The 24,865-nt window shown below is 41.6% G+C and overlaps 2 protein-coding genes and 1 long non-coding RNA gene across 4 annotated transcripts; 2 read left to right on the top strand and 1 right to left on the bottom strand.

The window, feature by feature from the left end:
* Positions 1-151: 151 nt before the first annotated feature.
* Positions 152-3,612, top strand: LOC106590815 (uncharacterized). Its single transcript, XM_014181974.3, has 2 exons — positions 152-915; positions 2,946-3,612. Exons 1-2 carry the CDS (start codon positions 549-551, stop codon positions 3,464-3,466), a joined length of 888 nt encoding a protein of 295 aa, XP_014037449.3. The 5' UTR covers positions 152-548; the 3' UTR covers positions 3,467-3,612.
* A 6,500-nt stretch (positions 3,613-10,112) lies between these two features.
* LOC106593715 (uncharacterized) lies at positions 10,113-13,629 on the top strand. Of its 2 annotated transcripts, XR_006762233.2 has the most exons (3): positions 10,963-11,585; positions 11,844-11,970; positions 13,135-13,629. It is a non-coding gene; the product is annotated as an uncharacterized LOC106593715 (long non-coding RNA). The 2 variants fall into 2 exon arrangements; XR_014381849.1 differs by lacking the exon at positions 11,844-11,970 and having other exon boundaries at positions 10,113-11,585.
* Positions 13,630-18,666: 5,037 nt separating this feature from the next.
* On the bottom strand, positions 18,667-22,659 carry LOC123730790 (uncharacterized). Its single transcript, XM_082969381.1, has 3 exons — positions 22,553-22,659; positions 21,717-22,315; positions 18,667-20,456 (listed from the first exon to the last, which is right to left on the bottom strand). The coding sequence occupies exons 1-3, from the start codon at positions 22,657-22,659 to the stop codon at positions 20,329-20,331; spliced, it is 834 nt and encodes a 277-aa protein (XP_082825507.1). The 3' UTR covers positions 18,667-20,328.
* Positions 22,660-24,865: the final 2,206 nt, after the last annotated feature.

Raw genomic sequence — 24,865 nt, 5'->3', positions numbered from 1 at the left:
TTCCTAGTTTGACAGATAATTCAACCGTGTGTGACCAGTGGGTTTCTTTAAATGAATGAATATGAAACTGCCTTAAATACAGATGTGAAGTACAGTATGTTTTAAATTCTCACTCAAAATATGCACTGCTCTTTTTGAACGTCTCAATATAATTTTGTTATTGAATGAAAGGAATGAAAAATAAATTTGTCTTCAAATGAAAAATAAAAAAACGTATCTTAACTGCGTTACCCACTCCAGTCAGCAGACGGCGATGTGCGTCTTTCAGGCGATGCTGCGAGCGTGACGTATTATCTAGTGGACGGGACACTTCAACATCAACAACAACGAGTCAGCCACCTTGGTAGCCAACAGCCAAAACATTTAGACTGTTTCTGTGCATATTTGCCTCTGTGTTTTAAATATACTTCTGACATCTAGTTAATTGACCCCATTTAAATGTTATAGGTACATTGTTAGTAAACTAGCTGGCTTGATATGTTAGCCTAGCACTATACTAGTCGCTCATGCTAACTAGCTAGCTAGCTAGCTAGCTAACATCCCCGACCATGAGCTCACTGATGTATTCCCCCCCTGCTAAAGAAGAGGAGGTCTGCTGGACGGAGAAAGAGGGTCTGTGGCTGAACATTGTCGTGAAAGATGAGAAGGAAGAGGAGGATGTCACAGTAAAAAAAGAAGTAGAGGGTGAGGATGTTACAGTGAAAGAAGAAGAGAAATACGTTTCAGTGAAAGAAGAGGACGCGTTCAGAGTGAAAGAGGAGGAGGATGTTACAGTAAAAGAAGAGGAGGATGTTACAGTAAAAGAAGAGGAGGAAGAGAAAGAGGAGGATGCAGTTTTTGGAGTGAAGAAGGAGAAAGAGGGAGAGAGAACGGTCATATTGACAAAGGAGTCAGGAGATCTAATTACCACCACCAGTAAGTACTGTCTTAAAAACGGGCTTTAACTGTCCAAAGTTTTTGAACGAATGTGTTGTTTTAAAGCAGCATGCTACTGAAATTCTATACTTGAAAATGTTGTTCTGTACTATAGGAATTCATGTTATAATATAATGTTAAAGCTGATTGGCTGACAGCCGTGGTATATCAGGCCGTATACCATGGGTATGACATGTATTTTCACTGTTCTGATTACGTTGGTAACCAGTTTATAATAGCAATAAGACACCTCAGTGATAGATGGCCAATATACCACGGCTAAGGGCTGTATCCAGGCACTCTAAGTTGTGTTGTGCATAAGGACAGTCTTTAACCATGCTATATTGGCCATATACCACACTTCCTCTGGTCTTATTGCTTAACTGTAACATGTGTATAGCATCAGAGTCCCTCCCACCACAAAATCACAACTTAATTGTCTCACAGAATGGCAAACAAGTTATAAATGAAACTTTTGACTTGTGTCTATTGTAGACCTTGCGTGGGGTGTGTATACCCTATAAAAGCAGATTTCTAAACAATGTTGGAGCAATACATAAAATAAGAAGCATTATTGAAATGAAATGGACACGTGTTATGGGGAGACTGAACATATTAGCAAAAGGACAAGTGTTTTGGGGAGACTGAACATATTAGAAAAAGGACAAGTGTTTTGGGGAGACTGAACATATTAGAAAAAGGACAAGTGTTTTGGGGAGACTGAACATATTAGCAAAAGGACAAGCGTTTTGGGGAGACTGAACCTATTAGAAAAAGGACAAGTGTTTTGGGCAGACTGAACATATTAGCAAAAGGACAAGTGTTTTGGGGAGACTGAACATATTAGAAAAAGGACAAGTATTTTGGGGAGACTGAACATATTAGCAAAAGGACAAGCAATTTGGGGAGACTGAACATATTAGCAAAAGGACAAGTGTTTTGGGGAGACTGAACATGTTAGCAAAAGGACAAGCGTTTTGGGGAGACTGAACATATTAGCAAAAGGACAAGTGTTTTGGGGAGACTGAACATATTAGCAAAAGGACAAGCGTTTTGGGAAGACTGAACATATTAGCAAAAGGACAAGTGTTTTGGGGAGACTGAACATATTAGCAAACATTTGTTAGTTGACAAAAAACATGGTCAAAATAGCCATTTCAAGGAAAGGCTTGGCTAAACTAAAGAATTATCATTTAGAAAAGATGGTAATTATTACTTTAGAGATTAAGTGGGCCACCAACAAAATGTTATTAACATTGGATCAAATGCAGCCTATAACATTGACTGAAATAGTAATATATATTATTATAGACCTCTGCTCAGCCTATAAACATGACATTATCTATTATTATAGAGCTCTGCTCAGCCTATAAACATGATCTATTATTATAGAGCTCTGCTCAGCCTATAAACATGACATTATCTATTATTATAGAGCTCTGCTCAGCCTATAAACATGACATTATCTATTATTATAGAGCTCTGCTCAGCCTATAAACATTATCTATTATTATAGATCTCTGTTCAGCCTATAAACATTACATTATCTATTATTATAGAGCTCTGTTCAGCCTATAAACATGATATATTATTATAGAGCTCTGTTCAGCCTAAAACATGACATTATCTATTATTATAGAGCTCTGCTCAGCCTATAAACATGACATTATCTATTACTATAGAGCTCTGCTCAGCCTATAACATGGCATTATTTATTATTGTAGAGCTCTGTTCAGCCTATAAACATGACATTATCTATTATTATAGAGCTCTGCTCAGCTTATAAACGTGACATTATCCATTATGACATCATGCGATTCCCTGAGAGATTAGATATGGAGCTCTACATCATTTGTTTTTAAATCTCACCGTCACCAAGTTTATTATTAATGATGTAATGTTGTGAAAACTGACCTCAGGTTATTGAGGGATCTAGTCTAGATTAAACCTCATAGAAAAACAGTTTTATTTAATGCAGGTTTCATTCAGGTCTCTCTTTAGTATTAAACAAATGACTCTGTCTTTGGCAGGAGAGAGACCAGACTTTCACTCTGACAGCAGAAAGAGTCCTTCAGAGGAACCAGACACAGAGACTCCCAAACCAGCAAGACGACACCAATGCTCCTACTGTGGAAATAGTTTTACCCGATTACTACACCTGAAAGCACATGAGAGAATACATACAGGAGAAAAGCCCTTCCACTGTTCCCAGTGTGAAAAGAGTTTTAGGTGGTTAACAAGTGTGAAAAAGCATGAGAGGGGACACACACAAGAAAAGCTCTACCAATGCTCCCTGTGTGGAAAGAGTTTTACCAAGTTAGGGGGCCTGACTAGGCATGACAGGACACACACAGGAGGGGATAAGACCTACCACTGCTCCCAGTGTGGAAAGAGATTTAACCGGTTAAGGCATCTGAATAAGCATGAAATAATACATACACAGGAGGAGAAGACATACCACTGCTCTCATTGTGGAAAGACATTTTCCCAGTCAGAGGACCTGAAGGCACATGAGAGAATAGAGAGACTGTGTTCTGACTTGTGTTTTTGACTGAGAATTCGTGTTTTAGTTTGTCACATTAAATCATATTGTTTAAATGAAATCAGACATGAAAATCTGACCAAAACAACAGGCCGGTTTTTGTTGTTTTTTTCATCTTGATCATGTCTAAAATCAATTAAATATTTTAACATGTGTATTTTGTTTTTCTTTATTAGCTTTGATTGATTGTTTACAAGTATAAACCCTCTGTTGTTCATAATATGATTTGGATATTGCTAAATGTAAATGATTATATAAGGAAGTAAGTAGCCTTGGCTTGTCTGAGCCAGAACGGCTCATAGTAGCAGGAGCTGTTTCTGTAGTGTGAGGCAGCTTGATGTACAGTACTTCCCCTGGACAGGGCTCTAGTCTATACAGTACCACAGTATAGTAACATGAGCCTATCTCCTGTTTCTGTAATGAGGCAGCTTGATGTACAAGTTCTTCCCCTGGACAGGACTCCAGTCTATTATGTTATCAGTCTAGTACCACTACTTTACTATGATGGTCTCCACACCTTGTTATTGTACTAGCTCCACTACTATACTATGATGGTCTCCACACCTTGTTATTGTACTAGCTCCACTACTATACTATGATGGTCTCCACACCTTGTTATTGTACTAGCTCCACTACTATACTATGATGGTCTCCACACCTTGTTATTGTACTAGCTCCACTACTATACTATGATGGTCTCCACACCTTGTTATTGTACTAGCTCCACTACCAGTACCACAACTATACTATGATGGTCTCCACACCTTGTTATTGTACTGGCTCCACTACTAGTACCACTACTATACTATGATGGTCTCCACACCTTGTTATTGTACTAGCTCCATTACTATACTATGATGGTCTCCACACCTTGTTATCAAATGTATTTTTATAAAGCCCTTTTTCCATCACCCGATGTCACAAAGTGATATACAGAAACTCAGCCTAAAACCCCAAACAGCAATGCAGATGTAGAAGCATGGTGGCTCCCCAATTAAGGTTCAACCAGCCGCCTGTAGTTGGGAGGTAGTTCTGTAGCTGTATACAGCCAGACTGGAAGGGTTCATGCAGATTGTTGGTAGAGAGGTACTTCTGTAGTATCTAGCCAGACTAGAAGGGTTCATGTAGATTGTTGGTAGTTCTGTAGTATCTAGTCAGACTAGAAGGGTTCATGCAGATTGTTGGTAGAGAGGTAGTTCTGTAGTATCTAGTCAGACTAGAAGGGTTCATGCAGATTGTTGGTAGAGAGGTAGTTCTGTAGTTGTATCTAGCCAGACTAGAAGGGTTCATGCAGATTGTTGATAGAGAGGTAGTTCTGTAGTTGTATACAGTCAGACTAGAAGGGTTCATGCAGATTGTTGGTAGAGAGGTAGTTCTGTAGTTGTATCTAGCCAGACTAGAAGGGTTCATGCAGATTGTTGATAGAGAGGTAGTTCTGTAGTTGTATACAGTCAGACTAGAAGGGTTCATGCAGATTGTTGGTAGAGAGGTAGTTCTGTAGTATCTAGCCAGACTAGAAGGGTTCATGCAGATTGTTGGTAGAGAGGTAGTTCTGTAGTATCTAGCCAGACTAGAAGGGTTCATGCAGATTGTTGGTAGAGAGGTAGTTCTGTAGTTGTATACAGTCAGACTGGAAGGGTTCATGTAGATTGTTGGTAGAGAGGTAGTTCTGTAGTATCTAGTCAGACTGGGAGGGTTCATGCACATTTTCTCAAGGTTGGTTTGATGGAGTCCGGATGCTGGTGTGAGTAGTCGTGCTGTTCTTCGCTCCGCGGGTTATATTACATTTCCTTACATTCCTTACATTACAACGGAACGATTTGATTAGTGTAATGTTAGCTAGTTAGCTACATAGTTGTCTTTGCATCAAGGATAAAGGTGTAGCTAAAGGTGTAGGTGTAGCTTTGAGAAACTAACTTTGAGAAACTAACAAGGTTAGCTAGCCAGCTAGCCAGCTGTATTCGTTCGTGCCGTTTTCCAAATGGCATCAACATCACAACACCACAGCCACTGCTAGCTAGCCAACTTTACCAACTAGCGGTACTGTAGAAACTAAATACATTACAACGGAACGATTTGATTAGTGTAACGTTAGCTAGCTACATAGTTGTCTTTGTATCAAAGATAAAGGTAAACGCAGCCACTGCTAGCTAGCCAACTCTACCAGCTAGCAGTACTGTATCGTTTTTAGTCAATAAGATTTTTGCAACGTAAGCTTTCGAGTTGTGTAGTCCACTTGTGTAGCTAGCAAGACTGACTTTGTGTTAGCTAGCCAACTTTTAATTACTTCTGCGTTGTGAAAGGAACTAGACACGGACACGAATGATCCATTGGTAGTTTGTTGTAACCAAGTATTGGTGCTAACCGTGTGTTATTGGATGCTAGCATGCTAGTTAGCTACGGCGTCATAAGACACGGTGCACTGGGTGGGTTTCACGGAAGAATACTGTGTCAAGTTATCTAGCTGAATAAACTAAGTTTGAGCCTATTCCTGGAAACATTGAACCACTGTAGTTTACATCAATTATAATTTCTAAGTGGACGTTGGAATAGTTATATTTGAGTGTTTCAGCAAATGGTTAGTGAGGGAGGCCCTGCTCTCTCGCTTCCCCAGTTTAGTTAATTTTCTTTCCAATCTCCTTTGCATTAGCGTAGCCTCTCCTGTAGCTTGTCAACTATGTGTCTGTCTATCCCTGTTCTCTCCTCTCTGCACAGGCCACACAAAGGCTTCACACCACATGGCCGCTGCCACTCTAAGCTGGTGGTCCCAGCGTGCACGACCCACGTGGAGTTCCAGGTGTCCAGCAGCCTCTGGAACTGCCGGTCTGCGGCCAACAATGCAGAGTTCATCTCAGCCTATGCTACCCTCCAGTCCCTCGACTTCTTGTCGCTGACGGAAACATGGATTACCACAGAAAACACTGCTCCTCCTACTGCTCTCTCCTCGTCTGACCACGTGTTCTCGCATACCCCGAGAGCATCTGGTCAGCGGGGTGGTGGGACTGGAATCCTCATCTCTCCCAAGTGGACATTCTCTCTTTCTCCCCTGACCCATCTGTCTATCTCCTCCTTTGAATTCCATGCTGTCACAATCACTAGCCCATTCAAGCTTAAAAACCTCTTGAGGATACCGTAGGATAGGGGGCGCCACAGCGCATTTTGAAAAAAAATCCTTCCCATTTTCAACGGCCTACTAATCAAACTCAGAAGATAGGGCATGCATATACTTATTATATATGGATAGAAAACACTCTAAAGTTTCTAAAACTGTTTGAATGGTGTCTGTGAGTATAACAGAACTCAAATGGCAGTCAAAACCCCGAGACCGATTGAAACAGGAAGTGGAATTCTGAATTGTGGACTCGACTTCTCATCTTTCCTTATTAATCACACCGTTAACCATGGTTCAGTGAGCACTTCCTATTGCTTCCACTAGATGTCGCCAGTCCTTTCACAGTGGTTTGAGCCTTATAGAGTCAAAACTCAGTGAATGACACGAGTTTGAAATTGGTCACAGGGGATGGGCCATCACCATTATGACGCCGGCGGCCATGTCTGCCCCCACCTTTGGATACGGTTTTAAAGGCCATGACATCATCCCCCTCGAATCTTATTGGCTCTCTTGGTGTTAGAGGCCCTGAAGATTTATTTTATACAACGTTTGACATGTTTGAACGAACCTACATGCGCGAGCATTGCATTTATTCTGAACTTCAGACCTGCGCTTGGAGAGAGCCATAGGACGCGCTACCAACATCAGGCTAATGGAACGTGAAGTATGGACTTTTTGACCGAAAATACATCTGTTGTGGACCTGGGATGCTTTCTGATGAAGACAACTAAAGGTAGGCGATTATTGACAATATTATACAAGATGAGATGTGACATGCGATTCTTTCCAAGATGGCGCCGAGCTCTGTATATTAGCTAATTTTCTGAGTATCGCATCTCCTTTTATCGCAAAGTGTGATTACCCAGTAAAGTTAATTTAAAATCTGGTATGACGGGTGTTCTCAAGAGATATTCATCTATAAATGTTAGATTGACAATATACATTTAAAAAATCGTTATAGGATAGTAATTTAGGGAAATGTAGCATTGTTTACCGGGACGCTTTTGAGGGGAAATTATGTAGTCAACCTCAGACAGAGATGTAAAATGCTGTTTTTATATATAAATATGACCTTTATTGAACAAAAGAATGCATGCATTGTATAACATGATGTCCTAGGGGTGCCATCTGATGAAGTTTGTAAAAGGTTAGTGCTGCATTTAGCTGTTTTTTGATTATATGTGATGCAAGTGGTTGGTCGGAAAATGGCTATGAAGCTGCTTTTTACGATGGACTCATCTAATATAATCTAATGATTTGCTTTTCCTGTAAAACCTTTTTGAAATCGGACGACGTGGGTCGATTCAGGAGAGGTGTATCTATAAAAAAAAATAAAAAAATATTATTATTATTCTTTTTTTAATTATGATTTTTTTTTAATGCTAATTGGCGATATGATTTTTCGCTGGATTTTGATCCCGCTAACGGGATCAGACGCTGAATTAACATCCTTATCAAAATGTATCGCCTTCCAGGTTCCCTTGGAGAGTTCATCAATGAGCTTGACGCCTTGATAAGTTCCTTTCCTGAGGATGGCTCACCCCTCACAGTTCTGGGTGACTTTAACCTCCCTACGTCTACCTTTGATTCATTTCTCTCTGCCTCCTTCTTTCCACTCCTCTCCTCTTTTGGCCTCACCCTCTCACCGTCCCCCCCTACTCACAAGGCAGGCATTTTCTTCCTCTGTTTCTGCTGCTAAAGCCACTTTCTACCACTCTAAATTCCAAGCATCTGCCTCTAACCCTAGGAAGCTCTTTGCCACCTTCTCCTCCCTCCTGAATCCTCCCCCCCCTCTCTGCGGACGACTTTGTCAACCATTTTGAAAAGAAGGTTGACGACATCCGATCCTCGTTTGTTAAGTCAAACGACACCGCTGGTCCTGCTCACATTGCCCTACCCTATGCTTTGACCTCTTTCTCTCCAGATGAAATCTTGCGACTTGTGACGGCCGGCCGCCCAACAACCTGCCCGCTTGACCCTATCCCCTCCTCTCTTCTCCAGACCATTTCCGGAGACATTCTCCCTTACCTCACCTCGCTCATCAACTCATCCTTGACCGCTGGCTACGTCCCTTCCGTCTTCAAGAGAGCGAGAGTTGCACCCCTTCTCAAAAAACCTACACTTGATCCCTCCGATGTCAACAACTACAGACCAGTATTCCTTCTTTCTTTCCTCTCCAAAACTCTTGAGCGTGCCGTCCTTGGCCAGCTCTCTTGCTATCTCTCTCAGAATGACCTTCTTGATCCATATCAGTCAGGTTTCAAGACTGGTCATTCAACTGAGACTGCTCTTCTCTGTGTCACGGAGGCTCTCCGCACTGCTAAAGCTAACTCTCTCTCCTCTGCTCTCATCCTTCTAGACCTATCTGCTGCCTTTGATACTGTGAACCATCAGATCCTCCTCTCCACCCTCTCCAAGGTGGGCATCTCCGGCGCGGCTCACTCTTGGATAGCGTCCTACCTGACAGGTCGCTCCTACCAGGTGGCATGGCGAGAATCCATCTCTGCACCACGTGCTCTCACCACTGGTGTTCCCCAGGGCTCAGTTCTAGGCCCTCTCCTATTCTCGCTATACACCAAGTCACTTGGCTCTGTCATATCCTCACATGGTCTCTCCTATCATTGCTATGTAGACGACACACAATTAATCTTCTCCTTTCCCCCTTCTGATAACCAGGTGGCGAATCGCATCTCTGCATGTCTGGCAGACATATCAGTGTGGATGACGGATCACCACCTCAAGCTGAACCTCGGCAAGACGGAGCTGCTCTTTCTCTCGGGGAAGGACTGCCCGTTCCATGATCTCGCCATCACGGTTGACAACTCCATTGTGTCCTCCTCCCAGTGTGCTTAGAGCCTTGGCGTGACCCTGGACAACACCCTGTCATTCTCCGCTAACATCAAGGCGGTGACCCGATCCTGTAGGTTCATGCTCTACAACATTCGCAGAGTACGACCCTGCCTCACACAGGAAGCGGCACAGGTCCTAATCCAGGCACTTGTCATCTCCCGTCTGGATTACTGCAACTCGCTGTTGGCGGGGCTCCCTGCCTGTGCCATTAAACCCCTACAACTCATCCAGAACACCGCAGCCCGTCTGGTGTTCAACCTTCCCAAGTTCTCTCACGTCACCTCGCTCCTCCGCACACTCCACTGGCTTCCAGTTGAAGCTCGCATCTGCTACAAGACCATGGTGCTTGCCTACGGAGCTCTGAGGGGAACGGCACCTCCGTACCTTCAGGCTCTGATCAGTCCCTACACCCAAAGAAGGGCACTGCGTTCATCCACCTCTGTCCTGCTCGCCTCCCTACCTCTGCGGAAGCACAGTTCCCGCTCAGCCCAGTCAAAACTGTTCGCTGCTCTGGCACCCCAATGGTGGAACAAGCTCCCTCACGACGCCAGGACAGCGGAGTCAATCACCACCTTCCGGAGACACCTGAAACCCCACCTCTTTAAGGAATACCTGGGATAGGATTAAGTAATCCTTCTAACCCCCCCCCCCCCCCACCCCAAAAAGATATCGATGTACTATTGTAAAGTGGTTGTTCCACTGGATATCATAAGGTGAATGTACCAATTTGTAAGTCGCTCTGGATAAGAGCGTCTGCTAAATGACGTAAATGTAAATGGAGTCAGTTTTAAGGGAATTAGGCACAGTGCCTGAATTAAGAAAGGGATTTATGATTGTATGAGTCCTGTGGGAAAAGGGTCCAAGGCGCAGGTAGTTGACCTCATATTATGGACCATTTCAGAGACAGATTTTGGGGTTGTCAATGAGAATGTGGCGAAACTGCAGCTGGGAGGCTCAGTGTGAAGCAGAGACAGAGGTCTGAATCAAGGGGTAGATTGTACAGTGAAGTAAATGCTCTTTATTTCAGATTTGGGGATTTGAAAAAATGCAATGAAAATGGTACTTTATTCAATGGAGTGGGTAAAGGAGGAGTTATCGAGTGGTTGAACTAATTTCTTTACTACAGAAAATGTAATTCTGGTGTTCCCGTCACCATTTGCAATGAGATTGGTAAAGTATAACTTGTGTGCAGTGTTCAGTGCCTCTTTGTATGCAGTCTGTTGATATACCAGGGCCTGAGGATGAACAGTTATCTTTGTTGTCCTTGAGCTACTCTGCAGTTTGCTCCCAGCAGCTTTCATAGAACGTAGATCACTGTTAAACTTGGCAGCAGAGCGTTTGTTTGACGGAATTAATGACATTGCCTTAAATGCAGTGTTAGATGTAAAGTTTAAATTCTCATTCATTACAAATCTTCACTAATCAATCAACACATGCTTTCCTTTGGACGTATCAATATAATATTATTATTTAATGAAATACATTTTAAAAATACCCTTTTTTGTCAGGAAATAAAATAAACATTTCCTTATATTGCGTTACACACTCCAGTCAGCTGATGAGGATGCTGCCAGTGTGACGTATAATCTAGTGGACGGGACACTTCGACAACAACAGCGAGTCAGTCACTTCAGTAGCTTGCTAGGCGATATAGCCTAAACGTTCAAGCTTTTTAGACTGTTTCAGTGCATACTTGCCTATGTGTTTGAAACATACTTCTGTTTTATAGCTAGCTGCCCCATTTATTTTCATATTTACGTTGTTAGTCAGGCAGATGTCTTAAATTTGCCTAGCGCTAGGCTAGCTAGCTAACATCTCCGACCATGAGTTCACTAAGCTACTCTCCTCCTGATAAAGAAGATGAGGTCTGCTGGACTGAGAAAGAAGCTCTGGGTCTGAACGTTTTCGTGAAAGATGAGGAGGATGTCACAGTAAAAAAGAAGTAGAGGGTGAGGCTGTTACTGTGAAAGAAGAAGAGAAAGACGTTACAGTGAAAGAAGAGGAAGACGCGTTCAGAGTGAAAGAAGGAAGATTTTACAGTAAAAGAAGAGGAAGTGAAAGAGGAGGATGCCGTTTTTGGAGTGGAGGAGGAGGGGGAGATAACTGTCACATTGAAGGAGGAGAAGGAAGAACAGGAGGAGGAGACAGGCGATCTGATTAAAACTAGTAAGTACTGTCTTAAAAACAGGAGTACAAACTATTATTGAACTGATGTGTGTTTTTAAAGCAGCATTCTACTGAATGTTTATGCTTGAATATGTTATTATTCAATGTAGGAATTGATAACTACACTGTAAGATGTGTTTACCACCAAAGAGCGTGTCACCAACAAAACCTTAACAATGGATTATCAAATTAACAACTTTAATATCACTCAGAATTGACAAACAAGATATAAATGATACGTGATGTGTGTTGCTATAGAAACCCGTGGGGGGAAGTGAACACCCAGACAGTGGACATCTTTGAAAACAAAACCAGGAAAGTACTTCATCGTTACCCAGAAAGGATTTCATGTTGAGATTAAAAACGGCTGCATTGGCCCTTTAATGTAAGATACATAAGGCTTCTTATGTGTTTTATTTATCCAACATAACTACCTTACCGTGAATGATTTCAATTAAAATAGTCAACAAGAAATAATAATAATAACTTCGACTACATACATCCTTCTAGCTAGCTGACCACGGATTTTCATTGCAATTCATGTAAGTTAAATTAGGTTTTTAGTTAAGTTAGGTTTTAGTTAAGTTATGAGAGTTTTCAAAAAAGTAATATGTACACATTTTGTGGGACATTCTGTTTATTGTAAAATTCGACTGTGTGACACATTTAATTTAACTTTTAACCTCTGAAATATAGCTAACAGGTTTGCTAATGGTGCTAGTTTAACGTATTTGCTAAATGTTGATTTAACTGCTTAGTAACCAAAAAGGAAAGAAATTGTAAGTGTTAGATAATACATTTCAAGAAAACAGCTGAATGTTGTCAAGCTATAGACAGATAATAAAGCTCAGCCTATAAACATGACATGATTTATTATTATAGAGCTCTGCTCAGCCTATAAACATGACATTATCTAATATTATGACATGACATTCCCTGAGAGATTAGATTTGGAGCTCTACAGTGAGGGAAAAAAGTATTTGATCCCCTGCTGATTTTGTACGTTTGTCCAGTTACAAAGAAATGATCAGTCTATAATTTTAATGGTAGGTTTATTTGAACAGTGAGAGACAGAATAACAACAAAAAAATCCAGAAAAACGCTTGTCAAAAATGTTATAAAATGATTTGCATTTTAATGAGGGAAATAAGTATTTGACCCCCTCTCAATCAGAAAGATTTCTGGCTCCCAGGTGTCTTTTATACAGGTAACAAGCTGAGATTAGGAGCACTCCCTTTAAGAGTTTTTGTTGTTATTCTGTCTCTCACTGTTCAAATAAACCTACCATTAAAATTATCGACTGATCATTTCTTTGTCAGTGGGCAAACGTACAAAATCAGCAGGGGATCAAATACTTTTTTCCCTCACTGTACATCATTTGTTTTTAAATCTCACCGTCACCAAGTTTATTGATGTAATGTTGTGAAGACTGACCTCAGATATTTGAGGGATCTAGTCTGGATTAAACTTCATAGGAAGACAATTTTATTTAATGCAGGTTTCATTCAGGTCTCCCTGTTTAATTAAATTATCTGTTTGTCTTTGGCAGGAGAGAGACCAGACTTTGACAGCGGGAAGAGTTCCTCAGAGGAAACAGACCCAGAGACGCCTAACCAACACCACTGCTCCCACTGTGGAAAGAGTTTTAGGTGGTTATGGGTCCTGAAAAAGCATGAGAGAAAACACACAGAAGAAAAGCCTTTCCAACATACTAATACACAGGAGGAGAAGACACACCACTGCTCTCATTGTGAAAATACATTTACCCAGTCAGAGGACCTGAAATCACACGAGAGAATAGAGAGGCTGTGTTCTGACTTGTGTTTTTGACTGAGAATTTGTGATTTTGTTTGGACTGTCAGACTTGAGTTCACTTTGTGTAATGTTAGTGCACTATTTTTTTAATGAGATTAATCCATTGTCTGAAAGCATTGAAAATACACTGAAAACATCCAAAATACATACTATATACTGCTAAAATCTACAATGCCATGTAAAAACAAGATGACATTGAGGTTAAATAAAGTGTACTTCACCAATGTAACATATATTGACACGTCCACTGTGGGGCTCTGTAGAGTCGTCATATCCATAACAACTACAGGTCAAACAGGGAAATGGTTCACATCGTTCTTCCACCATTCATTTTTCCCATAGGGCTGTGTTTTGTTTAGGCTCACAGTGGTGTGACGTTTTGATAACCATGTAAATCTCTCTAGGACAAGGTGACTGAGGACACACAGTGTGTTGTGAATTTATTGCAATGTTTTTAAAATGGTATAACTGCCTTTATTTTAGCTGGACCCCAGGAAGAGTAGCTGCTGCCTTGGCAGGAACTAATGGGGATCCATAATAAACCCCCAGGAAGAGTAGCTGCTGCCTAGTGAATAACTAATGGGGATCCATAATAAACCCCAGAAAGAGTAGCTGCTGCCTATATTTGTCTCTCTTTACTCTCGGATTCTAAAATGCTAGTTAGCGTCAAAGTAGATGACATGCAAGACTACAAATCCCTGCATGTCATCTCTAGCTGACATCTTTCACAGAACAGTTCACTTAATTGTCCATTGAAATAAATGTTGACAATTTAATCATTGCTACATTAAGGCCTGATTGGTGGAGTGCTGCAGAGATGGTTGTCCTTCTGGAAGTTTCTCCCATCTTCACAGAGGAAATCTGGAGCTCTGTCAGAATGAACATCGGGTTCTTGTTCACCTCCCTGACCAAGGCCTTCTCCCCCGATTTCTCAGTTTGGCCAGGCGGCCAGCTCTAGGAAGAGTCTTGGTGGTTCCAAACTTCTTCCATTTAAGAATGATTGAGGCCTCTTTGTTCTCGGGGGACCTTCAATGCTGCAGACATTTTTTGGAACCCTTCCCCAGATCTGTGCCTCGACACAATCCTGTCTCAGAGCTCTACGGACAATTCCTTTGACCTCATGGCTTGGTTTTTGCTCTGACATGCACTGTCAACTGTGGGACCTTACATAGACAGATGTGTGCCTTTCAAGTCATGTCCAATCAATTGCATTTACCACAAGTGGACTCCAATCAAGTTGTAGAAACATCTCAAGGATGATCAATGGAATCAGGATGCATCTGAGCTCAATTTCGGGTCTCATAGCAAAAGTTCTGAATACCTAAGTAAATACATTTGCAAAAATCTCTAAAAAACAGTTTTCACTTTGTCATTATGTGGTATTGTGTGTAGATTGATGACGGGGAAAAATATTACACTTTAGAATAAAGCTGTAGCGTAACAAAATGTGGAAAATGTGAAGGGTCTGAATACTTAACTTTTCTACCGCAGTTTTGTACATGATTAAATCAAAGTTTATACACTGTCATGTGATACGTGATATAGAAAAGTCCAATCTTAGGAGAGTACATGGGAGGCACTATACTAGGTGTCTGCAGGTGTCTATCTGGTCAAAACCTATCTGGCACTCCACGAGGAGCCTGCCTGTTACACAAATGCAGTAAGAAACCAAGGTAAGTTGCTAGCTAGCATTAAACTTATCTTATAAAAACAATCAATCAATCATAATCACTAGTTAACTACACATGGTTGATATTACTAGTTTTGCGAAAAAAGCACAATCGTTGCACGACTGTACCTAACCATAAACATCAATGCCTTTCTTAAAAGCAATACACAGAAGTATATTTTTTAAACCTGCATATTTAGCTAAAAGAAATCCAGGTTAGCAGGCAATATTAACTAGGTGAAATTGTGTCATTTTGCATTCATTGCACGCAGAGTCAGGGTATATGCAACAGTTTGGGCCGCCTGGCTCGTTGCGAACTAATTTGCCAGAATTTTACGTAATTATGACATTGAAGGTTGTGCAATGTAACAGGAATATTTAGACTTAGGGATGCCACCCATTAGATAAAATACGGAACGGTTCCGTATTTCACTGACAGGAAAAACGTTTTGTTTTCGAGATGATAGTTTCCGGATTCGACCATATTAATGACCTAAGGCTCGTATTTCTGTGTGTTATTATGTTATAATTAAGTCTATGATTTGATAGAGCAGTCTGACTGAGCGATGGTAGGCAGCAGCAGGCTCGTAAGCATTCATTCAAAACAGCACTTTAGTGCGTTTTACCAGCAGCCCTTCGCAATGCATTGCACTGCTTATGATTTCAAGCCTATCAACTCCCAAGATGAGGCTGGTGTAACCGATGTTAAATGGCTAGCTAGTTAGCCGGGTGTGCGCTAATAGCGTTTCAAACGTCACTCGCTCTGAGACTTGGAGTGGTTGTTCCCCTTGCTCTGCATGGGTAACGCTGCTTCGAGGGTGGCTGTTGTCGATGTGTTCCTGGTTCGAGCCCAGGTAGGAGCGAGGAGAGGGACGGAAGCTATACTGTTACACTGGCAATACTAAAGTGCCTATAAGAACATCCAATAGTCATAGGTATATGAAATACAAATCGTATAGAGAGAAATAGTCCTGTAATTCCTATAATAACTACAACCTAAAACTTCTTACCTGGGAATATTGAAGACTCATGTTAAAAGGAACCACCAGCTTTCATATGTTCTCATGTTCTGAGCAAGGAACTTAAACGTTAGCTTTTTTACATGGCACATATTGCACTTTTAATTTCTTCTCCAACACTTTGATTTGCATTATTTAAACCAAATTGAACATGTTTCATTATTTATTTGAGGCTAAATTGATTTTATTGATGTATTATATTAAGTTTAAAATAAGTGTTCATTCAGTATTGTTGTAATTGTCATTATTACAAATAAATAAATGGTATAAAATCGGCCGATTAATGGGCATGGGCTTTTTGGGGGGGGGTCCCCCAATAATCGGTATCGGCATTGAAAAATCATAATCAGCCGACCTCTAAATTCAATTTATAACATTTTTGACATGCTTTTTTCTGGATTTCTTTCTTGTTATTCTGTCTCTCACTGTTCAAATAAACCTACCATTAAAATGATAGACTAATCATTTCTTTGTCAGTGGGCAAACGTACAAAATCAGCAGGGGATCAAATACTTTTTCCCCTCACTGTATAAGACTATTGTTGCTCACTTGACTGTCTTAAGACAATTGTCAAATAATTTTAACATTCATTACAGACGTCAATTGTTGTACAGCATCATGGCTACGCTGTTGGCATCACCTTTTACAGTGGATTTCTGCTGGGGTGGGCCTTTAACCATCTGTCTGACTTGTTGTTAACGCAGGAGAGAGATGTGACTATCGTGGGTCCTCTGGGGAGCCTCATGATGCTGACAAGGCAGAGAAGAGTCTCTCCACATCAGAACACCTCAAGAAACACCAGCGGAGACCCACAGGGAAGAAATCTATTTGCTGCTCTGACTGTGGGAAACGTTGCAAATCTTCATCAGAACTTAAAATACACCAGCGAGTACACACAGGAGAGAAATCTCACCACTGTTTTGATTGTGGGAAGAGTTACTTAAGATTAAAATCACTGAAAGTACACATGAGAATTCACACTGGAGAGAAATCTTACAGCTGTGATCAATGTGGGAAGAGTTTTACTATATCTAGCTATCTGATTATACACCAGAGAACACATACAGGAGAGAAATCGTACAGCTGTAATCAATGTGGGAAGAGATTTACTCAGTCAAGCAACCTGTTATCACACCAGAGAGAAATCTTATAGCTGTAATCAATGTGGGATGAGTTTTACTCAGTCAAGCACCCTGTTATCACACAAGAGAACACACACAGGAGAGAAATCTTATAGCTGTAATCAATGTGGGAAGCGTTTTACTCACTTATGCAGCCTGTTATCACACCAGAGAAAACACACAGGAGAGAAATCTTACAGCTGTGATCAATGTGGGAAGAGTTTTACTTCATCTAGCAGTCTTATTGTACACCAGAGAACACACACAGGAGAGAAACCTCATAGCTGTGATCAATGTGACAAGAGATACTCTGATAAAAGATCTCTGATCAAACATCAGAAAATACATACATGAAGGAGTTGTTTCATGATATCAATGAAATAATGTCACACTGTAGAATTTTTTAACATTGTAGTAGGAGTATTTTAATGATATCAATGTATAACCATAAATGTTTGCCCTGTTCTATTGATTTCAGCATGATATGGATATTAGTCTCTGGAAAAATCCAGGCTCTGAATTGAAAGAGTACTATTTATGTGATTTAACAAAAAGTGACTAACACAAAAAGAGCTGTGTTACACTTACCACGTTGGTGACCCACTTGAATCAAAATGCAACACTTCAAAATGTAGCTAACTTTTCTACAAGTTGTCCTCTAACCAGTGATGTACACATTATTTGCAGATTCCGTGTGGTTTTTGAGCTGTTAGTTTTAGCGTTTTTGGTGCTTGTGTAAAAAAATACTTAGTATGATTATTGTGGCAGATGTTTGTGTATATAGCACATTTTATGTTTAGTTTTTCAATTTATCACAAACTTTTTCTGCATTTGGACTATTGATTTGGACAACTTTAAACTGTGACATTGGGGCTATCCCACCTAGCAAAATGGTGTTGAAAATAAGACTATGCCCGACATACAATATAAGTTGTAGGTGAAAGTTGAAAAGAAATCTATTTAATTTCAACGTACTTGCAGCCTATACACATGGACGCAGTATAATGAATTGAGTCTATAATCACTTTTAGGGATAGGAGTCCCCGTAGTCATGGTAATAACGGTTCCGCTAGCGGGACAACTTCCTGTTGGAATAAATAATCAGAAATATTATGGATTTTAATAATTTGTGTGTCTTATACAAGTGTCTTATATCGGCAGAAAGCTTAGCTTCTTGTTAATCTAACTGCACTGATTTACAGTAGCTATTACAGCGAAAACATGCCATGCGATTGTTTGAGGATGGTGCCCTACATCAAAATATTTTTCCACCGGCACAGGTTTCATGCATTCACAATTAACGATTAAATATTCACTTTTTGAAAATCTTCCTTTGATTTGTCATCCAAAGGGTCCCAGCTATAACATGTAGTGTCGTTTTGTTAGATGAAATACTTCTTTATATCCCAAAAAGTCTGTTTAGTTGGCGCCATCGATTTGAGTAATCCACTCGTTCAACATGCAGAGAAAGGAATCAATTTTAGCAGGTGCGTAATGTCTTTATGGCGCGCGCAAACACACATTTCCAAGACTGTCCTTCTACTTAAACTGATATTTCTTATTTGTTTTTGAAGTTACAAGCCTGATACCTCGAACATAGACTGCTGACACCCTGTGGAAGCCATAGGAATTGCATGCAGGGAGCTAATTTTCAATATGACCCTTCTCTTGCAATTCTAAGAGGATGGTCTCTCTGGGAAAAAAATAATAATTCCGGTTGGTTTTTCTTTGGATTTTCTCCTACCATATCTATTGTGTTATATTCTCCTACATTATTTTAACATTTCTACAAACTTCAAAGTGTTTTCTTTCCAATGGTACCAATTATATGCATATCCTGGCTTCAGGGCCTGAGCTACAGGCAGTTTACTTTGGGCACAAAATAATGTATGAGACTATAACACAATTGATATGGCAGGTGAAAATCCAAAGAAAAACCAACCAGAATTGTTTTGGAGCTCCTAGGCTCTTATAATGGAAAGCTATGGGTTCTATGTAATCCCTATGGCTTCCACTAGATGTCAACAGTTTTTGTTCATTGTTTCAGGCTTGTGTCTTCAAAAACGAGCAAGAATTTGAAGTTTTTGTACAAAGAGTCCCGGTACAATATCAGTCTGTTGGCGCGCGATGAAGAGGATGCTTGCTTGCTAATTTTACTTTTCTATTGAACATACTTCTTTCCGTATGAAATATTATAGTTTATTTACATTTTAGGATACCTGAGGATTAAATAGAGACGTAGTTTGACTTGTTTGAACAAAGTTTAGCGGTAGCTTTTTGGACTCCTTTGTCTGCACGTTCAACGAGTGGATTACTGAAATCGATGGCGCCAACTGAACTGACTTTTTGGGATATAAGGATTTTATCTAACAAAATGACCATTCATGTTGTAGCTGGGACCCTTGGGATTACAAACAGGAAGATTTTCAAAAGTAAGTGATTTATTTAATCGCTATTTGTGATTTTTATGAAGCCTGTGCTGGTTGACAAATATGTTGTGGGGCGCCGTCCTCAAACAATCGCATGGTTTCGCTGTAAAGCCTATTGTAAATCGGACAATGCAGTTAGATTAACAATAATTTAAGATTTTAAACGATACAAGATACTTGTATGTTCATAAATGTTTAATATTATGATTATAGATTTGAATTGCGCACCATCCAATTTCACCGGATGTTGTCGACTGGTGTCCCGCTAGCGGGACGCCTAGCCTTATTAAGGGGGAAGGTGTTACAGGCTTTGGTTTTTCCATTTATGTTTTCTTGCTGGGGAACGTAACAACAAACAATGGTGTAAAACAAGCTTATATTTTGGGTTGGATGTTGCATCCAATTGTTAATATTTTAATCAATGTTCATTAGTCTTTCAGTTGTTAGTCTTGTTTTTTATCCTCTTATGTATGTTGTGTACTAAATATTTCTGTTTTTTTCCTGTGAAGCCATTGCGTTGCATCCATGTCTGAAAAGTGCTGTATAAATAAAGCTTGATTTGATTTGAACATATTGTAAAACAAATGAACCCAATGACTGACCAAACAAGACTCTTGCAAAACCAATGAACAAATATGTGCAAAAGCAACACATTTCTTGGTCAATCTTAGTATGAAAAACTATCACTTTTCATGCCTGCTGAAGGGGTGGTGGAGTGGTAAACACCACCCCCGGCTCTACCAGGGGCTTGAGGTGGTCTCCCACAGCTCTGCTTATGTCCTGTTCTGTGGCCTTGCTGTTCCATTTCTTGACTGCCCCTGCAACATGGAAAGAAACACATTTAGTAATATTATATAAAACACTCAGGGCCGGTTTTACAAACAAGGCTTAAGCTTAGTCCCAGACTAAAATGCTTGTTTGAGCTGTCTTAACTCAAAGCAACTAGCACAGACTTATCTTAAAATAGTGGTAGATTTAGCCTGTTCTGGACTAAACAAAGCCGATTGCAAGAGGGAGGATTAGAGCTACTCTAGGACTAAATTGAAGCTTAAATACATTTTTCAAAAGAGCCAGGTTTAACTTCTGCTTAGTGCTGTTTGTGAGGAAGCCTGGACTATTTGGAATATCTAAATGAAGACCAACATGCACTACAGAGGCCAACCAGACCAGTACTTGTGGATGGGAGTAATGCATTAAATTATTTTTAGACCGCTTTCGTATGTACAAAGAAAATGCATTGGAGATAATATCTTTGCTTGAGCCTAGACTTTCCTCTCTGTCTCAAAGAGGAAGGCCTTCACCCAATTCTCCCAAGTTCTGATCACTTTGAGGTTTTTGGCATATGGAATCTTTCATTGTGAAACTGGTGATTTGTGTGGTGCCAGTGAAGCAACTGTGTATAGAATAGTTCAGTCTGCAGGGCCATTTGTGAACTGAGGAGTCTTTACATCAAGTTTCCTGATGCTGCTGGCCAAGCCAACTATAAAGTGCAATTCTCTGAATATGGGCACTTCCCAGGAGTGATTGGCTGGTTAGATGGATGTCATGTTCCCATCTAGTGTCCATCAACTCCTGATGCTGAGGAGTACCGTAACCATAACAACTGGTTTACCATCAACTCCTGATGCTGAGGAGTACCGGAACCATAACAACTGGTTTTCCATCAACTCCTGATGCTGAGGAGTACCGTAACCATAACAACTGGTTTACCATCAACTCCTGATGCTGAGGAGTACCGGAACCATAACAACTGGTTTACCATCAACTCCTGATGCTGAGGAGTACCGGAACCATAACAACTGGTTTTCCATCTATGTTCAGGGTGGATGCACTCCTAATTTATAGTTCTCAAACATTGTTGCCCGTTGGAAAGGTGCAACTCAGGATTGAAGGATTTCCCTCCACTCTTCATTGTTCTCAGTTTCAGAAAGGACAACATAGTGGACAACTACTTGGTGACAGTGGATATTAGGGTGAGTAATATGGTCTACTAATAGTTACTACATATTAATATGGTCTACTAATAGTTACTACATAGTAATATGGTCAGAGGATATTAGGGTGAGAAACAGATGTACCCATGGCTGAGGCAGATGTGTCCATGACTGAGGTAGATGTGTCCGTGGCTGAGGCAGATGTGCTCATGGCTGAGGCAGATGTAGCCGTGGCTGAGGCAGATGTGGCTGAGGCTGACGTAGCCGTGGCTGAGGCAGATGTGGCTGAGGCAGACGTGGCTGAGGCAGACGTGTCCGTGGCTGAGGCAGACGTGTCCATGACTGAGGTAGATGTGTCCGTGGCTGAGGCAGACGTGTCCATGACTGAGGCAGATGTGTCCGTGGCTGAGGCAGATGTGGCTGAGGCAGACGTGTCCGTGGCTGAGGCAGACGTGTCCGTGGCTGAGGCAGACGTGTCCGTGGCTGAGGCAGACGTGTCCGTGGCTGAGGCGCGGCCGGGCGAGGCAGCGTGTCCGTGGCTGAGGCAGACGTGTCCGTGGCGGGCGCGTGCCGGGCTGAGGCAGACGTGTCCGTGGCTGAGGCAGATGTGTCCGTGGCTGAGGCAGATGTGTCCGTGGCTGAGGCAGATGTGTCCGTGGCTGAGGCAGATGTGTCCGTGGCTGAGGCAGATGTGTCCATGAATGAGGCAGGCAATGACCAACGAGGACTTGCACACGGAGTTGCTTCACATTGCAGCATTTCAACTAGATGAGATTCATTTAAATATGGAATGTGTTCATTATGGCTTATTTTTGCTTTGATAATGTTTGTTCGGTACAAAATTCAAATGGTGTGCAGCAAAATGAAATGAGTTACTAAACCAAGGCTGGTTTAAAATGTAGTTTGTGGTGATTAAAATACTCGCTCTCATGAATATCCAAATGACAAAACATTCATTTTTGACATATCATATTGTTCACCATGGCTGGTAATCACAATTGTCTTGGATCATACCTCGCTCTTCCAACTTCATATCCAATTCAACCTGTAGAATTCTCATTTCATGTTCTTCCTTCAGATATTTCATTTTATGCTCATGAAATTCTCTGGTTAACGTTTCATGCATGGTCATCTTCTTTGTTCTCTGCTGAAAGGTGGTGGCAGCATCTTCTCTCAGGGATGTTATAGCAGATGTGGAGGGAACACACTCACTGTGTACTGGCTCTTCCAACCTGTTCACATTACACCCTCACTGTGTACTGGCTCTTCCAACCTGTTCACATTCCACCCTCACTGTGTACTGGCTCTTCCAACCTGTTCACATTCCTTTCCTCTGGAAAAAGAACACGGTTAGAAGCACAAATAAACTCATATGGTCCTTAGAATGAAGAAGAATAAAGATTGACACAGACAGTGGAATATATTTACCAAAGGCAGTAACCAATTTACTGTCTTTGGTATATATACCATTTGTGCTCAGTTCTTCATCTGAACTGTCCAAATGGTCATCGTCTGGTATACCATCCAGAGGTTGGTCATCGTCTGGTATACCATCCAGAGGTTGGTCATCGTCTGGTATACCATCCAGAGGTTGGTCATCGTCTGGTATACCATCCAGAGGTTGCTGCTGCTCTATTATTCCAGACAGGAAGTCACTCAATTCATCAGTCTTGTTTTGGTGGTCCACCACCAATAGTAAATCGCTCTCTTCTGATCTCTGCTTTCTCTTTTTAAAGCCATTTTAAGGTTCTTCCAGAGTCTATAAAAGGCAGATATCATTTAATAATAGAAGTAATGTCACAAAAATATGAATTTGAGAAATGTGAAATACTGATAATAATGCAGATATTTCACCTGAAGTTGTTTCTTCTTGTAATCCTGATAATAATGCAGATATCTCACCTGAAGTTGTTGTTTCTTCTTGTTACATTTACATTTACGTCATTTAGCAGACGCTCTTATCCAGAGCGACTTACAAATTGGTGAATTCACCTTAAGATATCCAGTGGAACAACCACTTTACAATAGTACATCTATATATATTTTTTTTTTTGGGGGGGGGGGGGGGGGGTTAGAAGGATTACTATATCCTATCCCAGGTATTCCTTAAAGAGGTGGGGTTTCAGGTGTCTACGGAAGGTGGTGATTGACTCCGCTGTCCTGGCGTCGTGAGGGAGCTTGTTCCACCATTGGGGTGCCAGAGCAGCGAACAGTTTTGACTGGGCTGAGCGGGAACTGTGCTTCCGCAGAGGTAGGGGGGCCAGCAGGCCCGAGGTGGATGAACGCAGTGCCCTTGTTTGGGTATAGGGCCTGATCAGAGCCTGAAGGTACGGAGGTGCCGTTCCCCTCACAGCTCCGTAGGCAAGCACCATGGTCTTGTAGCAGATGCGAGCTTCAACTGGAAGCCAGTGGAGTGTGCGGAGGAGCGGGGTGACGTGAGAGAACTTGGGAAGGTTGAACACCAGACGGGCTGCGGCGTTCTGGATGAGTTGTAGGGGTTTAATGGCACAGGCAGGGAGACCCGCCAACAGGGAGTTGCAGTAATCCAGACGGGAGATGACAAGTGCCTGGATTAGGACCTGCGCCGCTTCCTGTGTAAGGCAGGGTCGTACTCTGCGAATGTTGTATAGCATGAACCTACAGGATCGGGTCACTGCCTTGATGTTAGCGGAGAATGACAGGGTGTTGTCCAGGGTCACGCTGAGGCTCTTAGCACTCTGGGAGGAGGACACAATGGAGTTGTCCACCGTGATGGCGAGATCATGGAAAGGGCAGTCCTTCCCCGGGAGGAAGAGCAGCTCCGTCTTGCTGAGGTTCAGCTTGAGGTGGTGATCCGTCATCCACGCTGATATGTCTGCCAGACATGCAGAGATGCGATTCGCCACCTGGTTATCAGAAGGGGGAAAGGAGAAGATTCATTGTGTGTCGTCTGCGTAGCAATGATAGGAGAGACCATGTGAGGATATGACAGTGCCAAGTGACTTGGTGTATAGCGAGAATAGTTGAGGGCCTAGAACTGAGCCCTGGGGGACACCAGTGGTGAGAGCACGTGGTGCGGAGACGGATTCTCGCCACCTGGTAGGAGCGACATGTCAGGTAGGACGCAATCCAAGAGTGAGCTGCGCCGGAGATACCCAACTCGGAGAGGGTGGAGAGGAGGATCTGATGGTTCACAGTATCAAAGGCAGCAGATAGGTCTAGAAGGATGAGAGCAGAGGAGAGAGAGTTAGCTTTAGCAGTGCGGAGAGCCTCCGTGACAAAGAGAAGAGCAGTCTCAGTTGAATGACCAGCCT

This window comes from Salmo salar, chromosome 02, assembly GCF_965601325.2.
Source record: "Salmo salar chromosome 02, fSalSal1, whole genome shotgun sequence".
Classification (NCBI taxonomy): domain Eukaryota; kingdom Metazoa; phylum Chordata; class Actinopteri; order Salmoniformes; family Salmonidae; genus Salmo; species Salmo salar.
The sequence above is the reverse complement of the archived record's forward strand: the minus strand, read 5'-3'. Positions and strand labels throughout refer to the sequence as shown.